Here is a 15,321-nt window from a genome sequence, read left to right as displayed (position 1 = left end):
TTGAAGAATTAGTAGGAAAAACCAAGGCAATGTTTACTACAGATATACACAAGTAAATAATCAAGAATAATAAAGGTATATGACAAAAGGAATTTTAAAAAATCAAAAATTTCATAAAACAATCTGAACAATCATAAATACAACAACAGTATCTAAAAACAAAGCAAATCTGAGTGTGTTAACAAAGCAAGAACAGGACTGTTTGTAACATAGGCGAAATCGTAGGTGTGAAATAAATTGCACCTACTGAATTAATATATAACCAACCTCTTATTTTTGTTCATAAAGTCATTAATGTGCAGAAGAAAAAAGTTTGAGAGCTTAAAACTATTTCACCTATAATCTACATCTACATCTAGCCTAGGTGACTTAGAACATGCCTCACACAAAAGGAAAAGAGGGAGAGGAGAAACTATTAAAGTATTTAAGAATGGCATTTAAATAAGTACAAGGTAAGTAAAAAACAATAGTGTATTTGAAGTAGATAGCTGTGTTTTAAATTTTTTTAATCAAATGGTGTACCTTAAATTATCTCTACAGTAAATTTGTAACACTAAATTTTCTTATAATTCTACAAATTTCAAATGCAGTTATTGAGAAGTCATATTATTTCTTAGCAGATAATCTTACAGCACCATCTTCTGGTATAACATTACTGTGCATATACTCTAACAACCAAAATAACTTATGTTATACTGATTTTATTTAGTAAAACTTCATGGAACATGAAATTTTAAAATTCAAGATATAATAAAAAACTGGGTAATTAAAAAAAAAATTCTGTGTTAAGCAAGAGTAGAGGTTACCTAGCACTGATCCCATGAGAGACAAAAGTGAATTGAAATCAGAATTTTGGAAAGGTCCAGAATTGGAAAGCTAAAAAAATTACGTTTACCAAATCAACAGAATGTAAGAGTGATGGGTGCTAGCGGTCAGATTTCTAGGATTGAAATGTTGGCAGATGGCAGTGATGGCTACAAGCAATACTGCTGCCTATACCAAAGATCAGAGGAAACAACTCTAAACAAGGCAAAGATCTAAACGAGATATAAAGGAAAAAAAAAAAAAAACAACTCTGTTCCACCAAAAGCCATAAGAAAAATATGACAGATACATATACACATCAACATACTATATACTCATAACATTAAAGACATAATATCCCTTAATGTTTAATTTGGTTCTAACTAGATACAAAGAAATAAAGAGTAAGTCTATACCCCAGGAGGGAAAGGCAACAGTGGGTACAGTCACTGTTTCCAGCTAACATTTATCTGCTTACTATGTGCCCTGCTTTGTACTAAGCATTTTAAACAGATCTCCTTTAAGTTAACTGAGATAAATAATCCATTCACTATCTCTCCTTTTCATTTGAGAGAACAGACATTTGGAAGCTAGCTAAATGGCTAATGGTTAAGCAGTCCACAGGTGGCAAAGCAGCACACAAAGCCAGTTTGACTCCAGAGCCTGCAGTCTAGAGTGACTTGCCATTTCCCATGTACCAGTAATTGACATGAAACAGCAGAACATACCGATGCATTTAGAATGCACAGATTAATTTAAATGATCTGACTCTTCCACTGACCCCACAACTTGGGGGATTAGAAACACGCAGGGACTTTAAAAAAAAAGTTTAACTTCCAATGACACCATAATAGCCAACATCTTCTGTGTTTTTAGCTACTGTTCTAACTCCTTGAACCCTCACAAAAGCCCTGAGAAAATGCTCTTGCTATCATTCCCATTTATCTCTAAGAAAACCGAAGGCCAAAGATGTTGAAAACCTACTCAAGGTCATTAAGTGAAGTGCCAGAGTTGAATCAGACCAGTAGGCTGCAGATTCTATGCTTTTAACCACAACTCTATGTTATATCCTACTTCAGGTTCAAGTATCCTATGACCACACAACTAACTGCAAAATAATGGCTATCTCCTGGAACGACAACCAAGGGAGATGACATTCACTACTTAGTACACTGCTGGTCTGCTTCATTGTAATCCGTCTGGTTTGGCCTACTGTAGAGCTCCATTAAAATAGTATGAGCATGCTTTGTTATTTTTAATTATTTGAAATAAATAGAAAAATTCATAATAGTTCAATCTAGTTTTTAATAAAAAAGACTAAATTGGAAATCAAACAATTTAGAGGGAAAAAGAGAAATGTTAATCAACTACCTGTATTAGTGACTTACCTTGAAATACTTCCTTCTAATTCGAGTCATGTTCATCAACATAACTCCAGAGTTTACTCCAGTTTTTCCATAGTATGGATGTCTGGCAAAGCGATTATACCATCCTATTCGGGGCTCCTCATGTTCTGGTGCCATTGCAGCGATTTGTGTCGAATTAAATTTCTTTAGTAAAGACCAGATGTCATCAACAGGTCGCAGAAAAAGGATATCAGTGTCGACATACAACAGTGAGTCAACTTCTTTTAGGATTAACTATGAAAAGAGATATATTAATCATTAACTGTAATCCTATTCATTTAAGAAAAATTAAGAGTTTTTAATTATAAGATATACTTAAGCGACAAGCTAATTTGCATTATACTGAAGTAAATTTTTCCTAAATTTGTCATTTTTGACGACCACAGATACAAAGATACTATGTTAACCTTTATATTAACTTTCAAAGAAAGGCTATGAAAACAAACCAAAACAAACTCAATGCTAACAACTGAGAGAATAAAAGAAATATCTTCAAAGATCAAAGAGGAAATGTCTTTCATAATGGAAAATAACATTAACTCAGGTCAATTCGTATCTCAAAGCCTAATCTGAGATAAATACAGAAATAAACCAATACAAATCTTGTAAACCTGTTTGGTCCCTCTTCCTCTAACACTGACACTTCTTTAAAATCTGAGTATCAACTAGCAAACTTGGAACCCGCCTGGGTTTTTTTTATTTCTGCCTTACCCATGAACTGTAGAATCTGAGTCTACAAATTTAAATATACTTCTTATCCTGGTCTATTAGTAAGACTCGATGAATAGGTTAATCTAAACCTTTTCAGTTAAGAATATAATGAGAACAAGAACCTGATCCTCATCCTGCTACTTTTCAAAAGCTGCTACCTCTTCCTGCAACTAAAGCTCAGCTATCACCTTAATGAGCATCCACTCATGTAAATGAAATCATCTGATTCCTCCCTTAGTTCATTATCAGGTGATTCATCACCAGTCTGGGTAAGAGATCTAAAGATAGACCACAAAGCTTCAGAGCAGGAATGATTCACTCGCTCAATGGTGGATGTTTGTCCATGTGTCCATCTTTCTCTGTAGCAGGAAGAAGGGAGCAAGGAGAATTGCTCTCAATAACCTTCTTCATCTTTGCCATGATACGTCATCTGTTTACAGATGTTGCTGCACTCTTAGCAGACTAGGAAGATGTTGCACAAAGCTCCAAGATCAACACTGGGGGCCACTGCCAACTAGAGATCAGATACAAGGTCAAATAATCATCTCTTAAGTATTTGTTCATGGTTCCTTTTAGGGAAAGAAGGCACTGGCACAAGTTTATATTGGTGCTTTCCATCTATTTCAAAGGAAGAGAAACTCAGCAACAAAGTTTATTACTAGGAAAAAAGGATCAATTTACCTAAATATGGTTAAAAATATGCACCAGTAACAGTAAAGTAGGAGGATAATTTGACAAGTTTCAAGTATTTTAGTTTAGTACTTAAAATTCCACTTAGGAATTTAACTAGATCTCATCTTTAAATGATCTGGCAAATTTTATATGACAACACCAATGATTAAACTTGTCAATAAAGTGTTAAGAAACAAAGTGCCATGACAAAATGACAGAGAAATGGCTGTAACCTCGTGGTTTTCTTGAGTCACTTGTTATGTTTTCAGTAACATATAGGTGTGATTACTCATTTAATGTCTGTCTTCCCCTTCAGACAACAAGCTCTATGAAAATGAGAAACCTATCTAGTTACTCCTATACATCCAGCACTCCAGTATACATGGTTGGCAGAAAATAGGCACTCACATACGAAATGATTGTGATACTGCAAGATAAAATTTGTTTTTAAAACTGATAAAGCCTACGTGACGCACCTAAAACTTCTTAGGTTTTGTCCTAATCTTATTCCCTTATTTGTGTGCCTTTTGCAATGGAGAAAAAGAAAAGGTCCAAAGATTCAAAATTTTTTATGCATAGCAACGAAAGGTATAGGCAGTCTGGGTTACAAATGAGCTAAGTTTATAGTTTTGTTCTTAAGTTGAAAAGGTACATTTGCCTATTACCTGTATTAGCCTCTGTCAGTAAGTACGAGTTGTACCAAAGTCGGATGTTTGTAACTCAGGGTTGCCTGTACTGATTAGACAGACTTGGCTATCAAAATAATAACTTAAATTTAAATCCTTCTGATGTCCTGGATTTGGTAAATTACATTCTTATTATGCTATGGAATGCCTTAATTCACTTAAAAATAAAAAGTAACTAAAATTTCGTCCTTTTAATTCATTACTTTCTAGAAATTTGTGTGCTTCTTAAATTCTACCACAGTTAAGTATTTTTTTTTTATTCATGAAGTTTTTATTGCAATCCTGTAGTATTTTAAGTATCACAGAGGTCCAAACAACTACTGTGAATTTTAAAACTGTGAGTAAAATCAACTCAAAGTGGAAGCAGTAACCATACTTCAGAGTATTTTTAGTTAAAAAAGAAAAAAAAATAGGGTTTAATACTAGACAGCACTACCAAAGAACAGCTACAGTGACTAAATGGTTCCCCATTTCCCTTTGAGTTGATATGCCTTATATTTTGTTACTGTGTTTAAGTAACAGAATATGTAAACTGGCTTAGCTGAATATGTTATTTAGTGACACAGTCTACCTCATTTCCCAACTCTAATGGAGTCCACAAGTTGAAGGTGATCCTGCCACTGCATTTCTGCCGCAACAGACTGGTTCCCCTGAGATCTGGCAACCTCTATTCCTTCTTAGACATAAGACGGTTCATAGCAACTGAATACATTAAAATGTAAGTAATGGTGTTTCAACAAATTACTAAAAATTGTTCATTTTTAACAGGTGTTACTTGGCTTGTTCTATGGGAATTTTTTTCTCATGTTGAAAAGGAAAATAGTATATATACACATCTATTTATGTATTTACCTAACCAGATTTATATGTCCCTCTCCAGAAACTTATCTGTGTAAAAGTAAGGTTCAAATTAAACAAAACAAATAACTAAGGAAAGAAAACTTACTGGCAAGAACAATCTCTGGGAAGCACATGGTTTAAAGAGTTTTTTCCATTCTGCAGCATTCTCACTTGGAAAGGTTATGGGGTATAATGTATAATTAAATGTTCGTAGAAAGGACCAGCTTTCAAGCTAAAAAAATAAATAACAAGAACCCAATTTAGATTTATTTCACTTTGAATTTCCTCTGTAATATCATAAACCAACAGTTTACGAAAGAGCTAAAAATTAAGATCATACATTTTATGTAGTAAACAGTTAAGATTCTTCTCCACCATATTCTTTGTTTGCATTCGAAATCTAAAAATCATAGCAAGGGCGCCTGCCCAGACCTCCGTAAGAGCTGTGCCATGACCCGCGACTGCCTTATGAGTGGCACAACGATCCGCGAGCTGCGACTCACGCCTGCCGGGCCTGGGCACGCCCTGACCAGGAACTCCAGGAGCCACTCAACCCTGCGTCCTACCTCCTATACCCTCCCTTCCTCCACACCGGCCTGCTCGTCTGGCCAGGGACTCTGGTAGCATTGTGCCCTCCGGAGCCCTCCCTGCCTCTGCGCAGAGCCCTTCTGCTGGCCAGAGACTGCTGGAGCCTTGGGCCCTCTGTGCCAAAGTCACTAGGCGCCAGGCACTCCCAGAACGGAGTGCAGGACCCACCGCCCTGTTGCTGGATCTGGGTGTGTCACACTCCAGAGCTGCTCCCACAACCAGAACTCCCTGGCTGGGGCAGCCCCAGAGGAGCTACACAGGGTCACTCCCTACAAAAATCCAGCAAAAACAGAGTGATCCTGCTGGGGTCTAATCTTGGAGAGGCACCTCCCCAACTCTGAGGATGGCCAGAGGCAACGGTGAAAAACAATCATGAGGCGAAATCAACAGAAATACTCTGGCAATATGAATATAATCAGAGTAAATCAACTCCCCCAAGGAACAATGGGGCAGACACAGAACAAAATCCCATGCACAAGCAAATAGTTGAGATGTCAGAAATCAAATTCAGAATCTCGAGAGCAAAGAAGATTGAATGAGAATTCCAAGCAGTAACCCAAAAGATATCTCAAGAATTCAACGAATTCAAAGACCAAATGACCAAAGATTCTGACACATTGAGACAAGAAGTTGCAGCCCTCAAAGATCTGAGAAACACAGTAGAATCCCTCAGTAACAGAATGGAGCAAGCAGAAGAAAGGATTTCTGACACTGAAGACAAAGCTTTCGAATGCTCCCAAACTCTCAAAGAGGAAGAGAAATGGAGGGAAAAAAACAGATCACTCTCTCAGAGAGATCTGGGATAATTCGAAGAAACCCAATATTCGTCTTATAGGGATCCCCCAAAACGATGAAGTGGCTTCACAAGGCACAGACTCTCTTCTCCATGAGATTATGAAAGAGAACTTTTCAGACATGCCAAGAGATTCTGAAATAGCAGAGAGCAGACAGTTTCAGAACTCCAGCACGACTCAACCCGAATAAGACATCCCCCAGACATATCATAATCAATTTCACTAAAGTTAATATGAAGGCAAAAATTTGGAAAGCAGCCAGATGAAAGAAAACCATTACCTACAAGGGGGAGAGCATTAGAATAACTACAGATCTCTCTGCTGAAACCTTTCAAGCTACAAGAGGATGGTCACTGACTTTTAATCTCCTAAAACAAAATAACTTTCAACCCAGGATCCTGTACCCAGCTAAACTGAGTTTCATTTATGATGGAGAAATTACTTTAATGACATTCACATGTTGAAGAAATTTGCCATAACTAAACCAGCTCTCCAGGATATTCTCAGACCTATCCTCCATAAAGACCAGCATAATCCTCCAACACAAAAGTAAACTCACCCAGAAAATTTTGGTCAAATTCCAACTTCCACAGTCGCAAAAGGATTAAAAATGTCCACCAGACCCTCGAAAGGCTTATCAATATTCTCAATTAATGTGAATGGTTTAAATTGTCCTCTAAAGAGGCACAGGTTGGCTGACTGGATACTCAGCCAGGTATCTGCTGCATACAAGAATCTCATATTATATTAAAAGACAAATATAGACTCAAGATGAAGGAATAGTCATCTATACTCCACGCAAATGGAAAGCAGAAAAACGCAGGCATTGCAATCCTATTCGCAGATGCAATAGGCTTTAAACCAACCAAAATAAGGAAGGATAAGGATGGACAGTTCATATTTGTTAAAGGTAATACTCAATATGATGAGATTTCAATTATTAATATTTATGCACCCAACCAGAATGCACCTCAATTTATAACAGAACTCTAACAGACATGAGCAACTTGATTTCCTCCAGTTCCATAGTAGTTGGAGACTTTAACACCCCTTTAGCAGTGCTGGATAGATCCCCAAAAAAGAAGCTAAGCAAAGAAATCTTAGATTTAAATTTAACCATTCAACATCTGGACTTAACAGACATCTACAGAACATTTCATCCCAACAAAACTGAATACACATTCTTCTCATCAGCCCACAGAACATACTCCAAAATCGACCATGTCCTAGGCCACAAATCTAACCTCAGCAAATTTAAAAAAATAGAAATTATTCCTTGCATCTTCTCAGACCATCATGGAATAAAAGTTGAACTCAATAACAACAGGAATATGCATACCCATACAAAAACATGAAAGCTAAACAACCTTATGCTGAAGGATACATGGGTTATAGACGAGATTAAGATGGAAATCACCAAATTTTTGGAACAAAACAACAATCAAGACATGAATTACCAGAACCTCAGGGATACTGCAAAGCCAGTCCTAAGAGGGAAATTTATAGCACTGCAAGCCTTCCACAAGAAAACGAAGAGAGGAAGTTAATAACTTAATGGGACATCTCAAGCAACTGGAGAAGCAAGAACACTCCAACCCCAAACCCAGCAGAAGAAAAGAAATAACCAAAATCAGAGCACAATTAAATGAAATTGAAAACAAAAGAATTATACAACAGATAATTTGGATAATAAATCCAAAAGTTGGTTTTTTGAAAAGATCGAAAAACAGATAAACCTTTGTCCAACCTAATTAGGAAAAAAAGAGTAAAATCTCTAATATCATCAATCAGAAATGGTAACGATAAAATAACAACAGACCCCTCAGAAATTCAAAAAATCCTAACAAATACTACAAGAAACTCTACTCTCAGAAATATGAAAATCTAAAAGAAATCGACCAATACCTGGAAGTACGCCACCTACCAAGACTTAGCCAGAACGAAGGGGAAATCTTGAACAGGCCTAGATCAATTTCTGAAATAGCATTAACTATACAAAATATCCCTAAAAAGAAAAGCCCAGGACCAGATGGCTTTACATCAGAATTCTACCAAACCTTTAAAGAAGAACTAATACCTATATTACTAAACCTCTTCCAAAATATAGAAAAAGAAGAAATATTACCCAACACATTCTATGAAGCAAACATCACCTTGATCCCCAAAACAGGGAAAGACCCAACAAGAAAAGAAAATTATAGACCAATATCACTAATGAATACTGATGCTAAAATACTCAATAAGATCCTAACAAACAGAATCCAACAACACATCAAAAAAATTATACACCACAACCAAGTGGGATTTATCCCAGGGTCTCAAGGCTGGTTCAATATACATAAATCTATAAATGTAATTCAGCACATAAACAAACTAAAAAATAAGGACCATATGATTCTCTCAATTGATGCAGAAAAAGCTTTCAATAATATCCAGCATCCCTTCATGATCAGAACCCTTAAGAAAATTGGTATAGAAAGGAAATTACTTAAACTAACAGAGGCCATCTACAGTAAACCCACAGCCAATATCGTATTGAATGAGTTGAATTGAAATCATTTCCACTTAGATCAGGAACCAGGCAAGGTTGCCCATTGTCTCCATTGCTCTTTAACATTGTAATGGAACTTTTAGCCATTACAATTAGGGAAGAAAAGGCGATCAAGGGTATCCATATAGGGTCAGAAGAAATCAAACTTTCACTCCTCGCAGATGACATGATCATATATTTGGAAAACACTAGGGATTCTACTACAAAACTTTTAGAAGTGATCAAGAAATACAGCAATGTCTCAGGCTACAAAATCAACACCCATAAATCTGTAGCCTTTATATATACCAACAATAGCCAAGCCGAAAAAACAGTCAAGGACTCTATTCCTTTCACAGTAGTGCCAAAGAAGATGAAATATTTGGGAGTTTATCTAACAAAGGATGTGAAAGATCTCTATAAACAGAACTATGAAACTTTACAAAAAGAAATAGCTGAGCATGTTAACAAATGGAAAAACATATCATGCTCATGTCTGAGAAGAATCAACATTGTTAAAATGTCTATACCACCCAAAGCAATATATAATTTTAATGCAATTCCTGTTAAAGCTCCATTGTCATATTTTAAAGATCTTGAAAAAAATAATACTTCGCTTTATATGGAATCAGAAAAAACCTTGAATAGCCAAAACATTACTCAGAAATAAAAACAAAGCAGGAGGGACTATGCTACCAGACCTCAGACTGTACTATAAATCGATAGGGATCAAAACAGATGGTACTGGCACAAAAACAGAGAAGTAGATGTCTGGAACAGAACAGTGAACCAAGAGATGAATCCAGCTACTTACCGTTATTTGATCTTTGACAAGCCAATTAAAAACATTCAGTGGGGGAAAAGATTCCCTATTTAACAAATGGTGCTGGGTAAACTGGCTGGTGATCTGTAAAAGAATGAAACTGGACCCACACCTTTCACCATTAACTAAGATAGACTCTCACTGGATAAAAGATTTAAACTTAAGACATGAAACTATAAAAAGACTTGAAGAAAGTGCAGGGAAAACTCTTGAAGGAATCAGCCTGGGTGAATATTTTATGAGGAGGACTCCCCAGGCAATTGAAGCAGTATCAAAAATGCACTACTGGGACCTGATCAAACAAAAAAGCTTCTGCACAGCCAAGAACACAAGTAAAGCAAGCAGACAGCCCTCAGAATAGGAGAAAATATTTGCAGGTTATACCTCCGATAAAGGTTTAATAACCAGAATCCACAGAGAACACAAACGTATTAGCAAGAAAAGAACAAGTGATCCCATCTCAGGGTGGGCAAAGGACTTGAAGAGAAACTTCTCTAAAGAAGACAGACGCATGATCTACAAACACATGAGAAAAAGCTCATCATCCTCAACCATCAGAGAAATGCAAACTACTTTGAGATATCACCTAACCCCAGTAAGAGTAGCCCGCATAACAAAATCCCAAAACCAGAGATGTTGGCATGGATGTGGAGAAAAGGGCACACTTCTACACTGCTGGTGGGAATGCACGCTAATATGTTCCTTTTGGAAGGACGTTTGGAGAATACTTAGAGATCTAAAAATAGACCTGCCATTCAATCCTATAATTCCTTTACTAGGTATATACCCAGAAGACCAAAAATCACAATACAACAAAGACACCTGTACCAGAATGTTTATTGCAGCCCAATTCAGAATTGCTAAGTCATGGAAGAAGCCCAAGTGCCCATCGACCCACGAATGGGGACTAGCAAATTGTGGTACATGTATACCATGGAATATTATGCAGCCTTAAAGAAAGATGGAGACTTTACCTCTTTCACGTTTACATGGATGGAGCTGGAACATATTCTTCTTAGCAAAGTATCTCAGGAATGGAAGAAAAAGTATCCAATGTACTCAGCCCTACTATGAAGCTAATTTATAGCTTTCATATGAAGGCTATAACCCAACTATAGCACAAGACTATGGGGAAAGGGCCAAGGGAGGAGAAGGGAGGGGGGATATTAGAGTGGAGGGAGGGTAATGGGTGGGGCCACACCTATGGTGCATGTTAGAATGGGTACAGGCGAAACCTACTAAATGCAGAATACAAATGTCTACATACAATAACTAAGAAAATGCCATGAAGGCTACGTTGAACAGTTTGATGAGAATATTTCAGATTGTATATGAAACCAGCACATCCTTGATTGCACTAATGTACACAGGTATGATTTAACAATAAAAAAATAAAAATCATAATAAAATTTGAAAGACTTCATCATTAAGATCTGAGGCACAATGAAAATTATTAGGGTATAAATCACAAAATCAGAAAGTTGAAACAAAAAAAAAGAAAGTTGAATGACCCTTGTAAGGGTTCATCTTCCTCAACTTGACCTGATTTATAAATCTTTTCAATCTCCAAACAAATTAAAAACAGAAAAATTAAACACTAATATCATTACCATATCATGTATAATAGATGTTTACATTCAAAGTCACACCAAAATACGAAACTGGTTAAAGAATATTTGTCCATCAATGCATAGTTTTAATATGCCTGGATATTCCTAATAAAATGTTTTGATAATTATATAGTCAATGCCAATTTTTAAAAAATTACAAATAGCAAAACATATCTGAAAAATCTGTGTTTATTCTTTAGTATCCTAACTACATTTCAAGATACTGAATTGTTGCCAATTCAGTTCAAGTATTACCTACCATTCTTGCTTTAATAGAACTAAATGTTGGTTCTAATTTCGTAAAGAGCATGTTTAGACATAATCTATGGGGGAAGGGGATCGACTAGGTCTTATTTAACAGAATGAAGATCTCTTTTGAATTATGACTTTGCTTAAGTAATTTTTAAAACGTTAATATCTTCCAACATAGTTTAAGAGAATGCCTTTCCCAAACACTTTGCTTTGGTATCTCTGTTAATTTTTAAAAACACTAGTACTTTTATATTCTCTGCCTGAATTAAAGTCACTTTTTAAAATCCTTTCAATACAACATCAAACTGAAATTTTAGTCAGTTTTCATTAGTCATCTGTTGTATACTAAGTGTCCCTCAAAATATTTGGTATTCTTTCATCTAAAGCAAAACCAAACGTACTCAGTGATTATTATAGTCAAAAAACAAAAACAAAAACTAAGTCTAAAAAAAAAAAAGCAATAACTCAGCCAAGTTTCAACACAAAGGTTACATCTAAAACAAAGCAACACATGTTTTACTTTTATGTTATATTTTCAAAAGTCTCCACAGTTGGTAGCAGTCTATTACTATTCTCTTAACCACTAAGACAAGATTAATTCCTCAGTTAACATTAAAAAAAAAAAAGATACAGAGATAAAAATCACAAAAGTATTACAAAAAATATATATACTAAAAATATTTTTAAACAGCAAATAAACATTTATATCTCTTGAAATCAAGGATTTTGACAGACAACTAAAAAAAGCTGAGGTCACAAATGGTAGTCTTCACTCAATATGTAAAATGAACCTATTTAACTTGAAAAAAACATCAAATACATTTTTTATATAGTTAAACCAAGTATAAAAATCCAAATCAGTTTGAAAGATTAATTTAGTGGAGACAGAGACTGGAATGATGAACAATCATTAGCATTATCTTTACCACCATCTCAGAACACAGGTAGTGAGATTCCAGGTGAATTCTCTTACGTGTTCTCCCTGGTATCTGCTCTCATCTTCTTGCATAGTAAGAATTTTGTTGTTGTTGCTAAAGAGGCTACAAGCCTGCCCAGATTGAAGAGTTTATATTCCACCCTCATTAACAGGTAGGTCATATATCTAAATTCAAACCAATGGGATACTGGCAGAAATGTCACAACTACTTCTGAAAAGTGTCCTTAAAAAGGAGGAGATTGCCCTTCTTCATTCCTCCCTCTCCTCATGTTGAATAGAACATGGATGCGAAGGTTGGAGCTTGAGCAGCCATCTCGGACCACAAGGTAGAAGCCTCAGTTAGAAGACAAGAGTCCTTGAAGACTAAAAGCTGCCATGTAACCATATTACCTACTTCTATGCGAGGGAGAAATAAAATTCTATCTTGTTTAAGCCACTGTTACTTTGGGTTTTCTGCCATTGCAGCCAAATTGATTTTAACCAATACAAAAACAAAATAAATAACATTCTTATCAAAGCAAGAAGCCACTTCCCTCCATATACTTAATTAAGAATTCCCCCCCTTTCAAACAGGACTGAAACTTTTGTGTGTACTCTGAGGCATTCCCAAGGCAAGGATGGGGACAAAACTAAATAACAGGACAAACAACCTGCAACTATAGTTACTAATATAAAACCATACTCAGCAAATAACTTCGAGTAGCCTACCACTGTTCAAAAACAAACCTTACACCCTAGATCTGTACTCAGGTGGCAGTGGTACAAGGATTTCTCCCCAACTTAGAAGGGGAGAATTAAGGAATAAATATTTTTGTTCAATGAAGGAATAAAACAACATTCTATTATATATTCAACTCTACAACTTCGACTATGTCTCAGATACTTACTCTGCCTTTAAAGCTATCATGTAGCTGGTCTTCTGCAAAAATATGGAACTGAAGAGGTTTGATGCTGAAAATGATAGCTGACTTCAACATGGTCATAGTTTCTTCCAGTCTTTCACCACAGGCAACTACAGCCAGGTGCATTTTCTCAACGGGCTGTATTTTTAGACTATACCTAATAGTAAAGAAAAACACATTTCCCAACAGTTTTAGTACCTGTGACAACATGGCAGTTTTTACCAAGTTTATCATATAAACTTCAAGCTCAAAACTGCTATTTAGAAAGCAAAGAAGGCCAGATGGCTCACTCCTTTAATCCTAGCACTCTGGGAGGCTGACAAAGGTGAAATGCTTGAACTCAGGAGTTCAAGACCAGCCTGAGCGAAAGCAAGACCCTCTACCCAGTAGAGACGTTAATTCATTACTCACACTGGATGGCTTTAGACAGTAGGGCTTAATTCTCTTCAAGGAACCCACTGAGAAAGGGATCATCACTGATTTGAAGGTCTTCCACTCAACTTTTAAAAAAAAATTGTTTAAAAAAACCCTTAAATACGTTTTTTAAAAATTGTAATAGAAATCACTCTTCGTGATTATTTCATCTACAACTTCCCACACTACCTTCTACCAATTAATAGTTCACTGTAAAACAAACCTAATCATAACTTCATCCATAAATGTTTCAATATTACATACAATCTTTAATGGTAACAAGAAAAAATTTCATTCACGTAACTTTTTTCAATGACACACACTCAGTCTCATTTACCAAATAAATGTACCAGCAAAATACTACTAGTGTGTCTTTAGAACCTACTTGTAACACAGCTGCAGTGTGGACCAACCTCCTGCTTCGGCTGTGCCACTTCCTTCACGTATCTGGTGTAAGCATAAGCTTGGGTCTTTTTAAAGCTCTCTATTCTTTTCCACTGATGGCAATTAAGAAGAAATGGTACCTCCTCCCTTGTCTGTATCATCTCCTTTCCCCTCTTTTCTTTTGAGATCATCAGTTCATAACACTGAAACCCTACCAGTGGAAGGGAAACTGCTTTCTACATCCTTAACAAGGATGGGGCATGTCTAGCTCATCTCAAAATAGTGGACACCATAATGACAAGTTAAAGATAAGGCAATCAAGACACACAGTAATTTTACAGAATTCTATTAGCTCCTCCTTCCAGTAACTGCCTGATTCTACTTCTAATGGGTATACAACCTTCATTAGAGGATCACAATGAGATCTTGCCCAAAGTCAAAAGCTAAAAGATGACTTAAAAATAAAGTTATACCCACATCACAAAGACTCAAAGCTGCAGATGCTGACAAGGATGTGGAGAGAAGGGAACACTGCTGGTGGCACTGCAAACTAATACAACCTTTTTGGAAGGAAGTATGGAGAATCCTCAAAGAACTCAAACTAGACCTCCTATTTGATCCTGCAATCCCATTACTGGGCATCTACCCAGAAGAAAAAACATCCTTTTACCATAAGGACACTTGCACTAGACTGTTTATTGCAGCTCAATGTACAACTGCCAAATTGTGGAAACAACTTAAATGTCCACCAATCCAGGAATGGATTAACAAACTGTGGTATATGGATACCATGGAATACTATACATCCACTAAAAAAGATAGTGACTATACATCTTTTGTATTAATTTGGGTGGAGTTGAAATACATTCTTCTTAGTAAAACATCACAGGAATGGAGAAGCAAGAATCCAATGTACTCAATTCTGATATGAGGACAACTGGTGCTGGTACATGGTGGGAGGAGGGGGA

At 36.2% G+C, this 15,321-nt stretch overlaps 1 protein-coding gene across 2 annotated transcripts in view; it reads right to left on the bottom strand.

The window, feature by feature from the left end:
- Positions 1-15,321, bottom strand: part of GXYLT1 (glucoside xylosyltransferase 1) — a 67,221-nt gene that overhangs the window by 25,462 nt on the left and 26,438 nt on the right. For both annotated transcript variants that reach the window (XM_053557404.1, XM_053557405.1), the window contains 3 exons: positions 13,541-13,712; positions 5,226-5,351; positions 2,193-2,444 (listed from right to left, as the gene is read on the bottom strand). In XM_053557404.1, the coding sequence (XP_053413379.1) occupies positions 2,193-2,444; positions 5,226-5,351; positions 13,541-13,712 (550 nt within the window). The remainder of the gene's footprint in view (positions 1-2,192; positions 2,445-5,225; positions 5,352-13,540; positions 13,713-15,321) is intronic.

This window comes from Nycticebus coucang, chromosome 12 (genome assembly GCF_027406575.1).
Source record: "Nycticebus coucang isolate mNycCou1 chromosome 12, mNycCou1.pri, whole genome shotgun sequence".
Lineage (NCBI taxonomy): Eukaryota > Metazoa > Chordata > Mammalia > Primates > Lorisidae > Nycticebus > Nycticebus coucang.
This window is presented reverse-complemented; position numbering and strand designations above follow the sequence as displayed.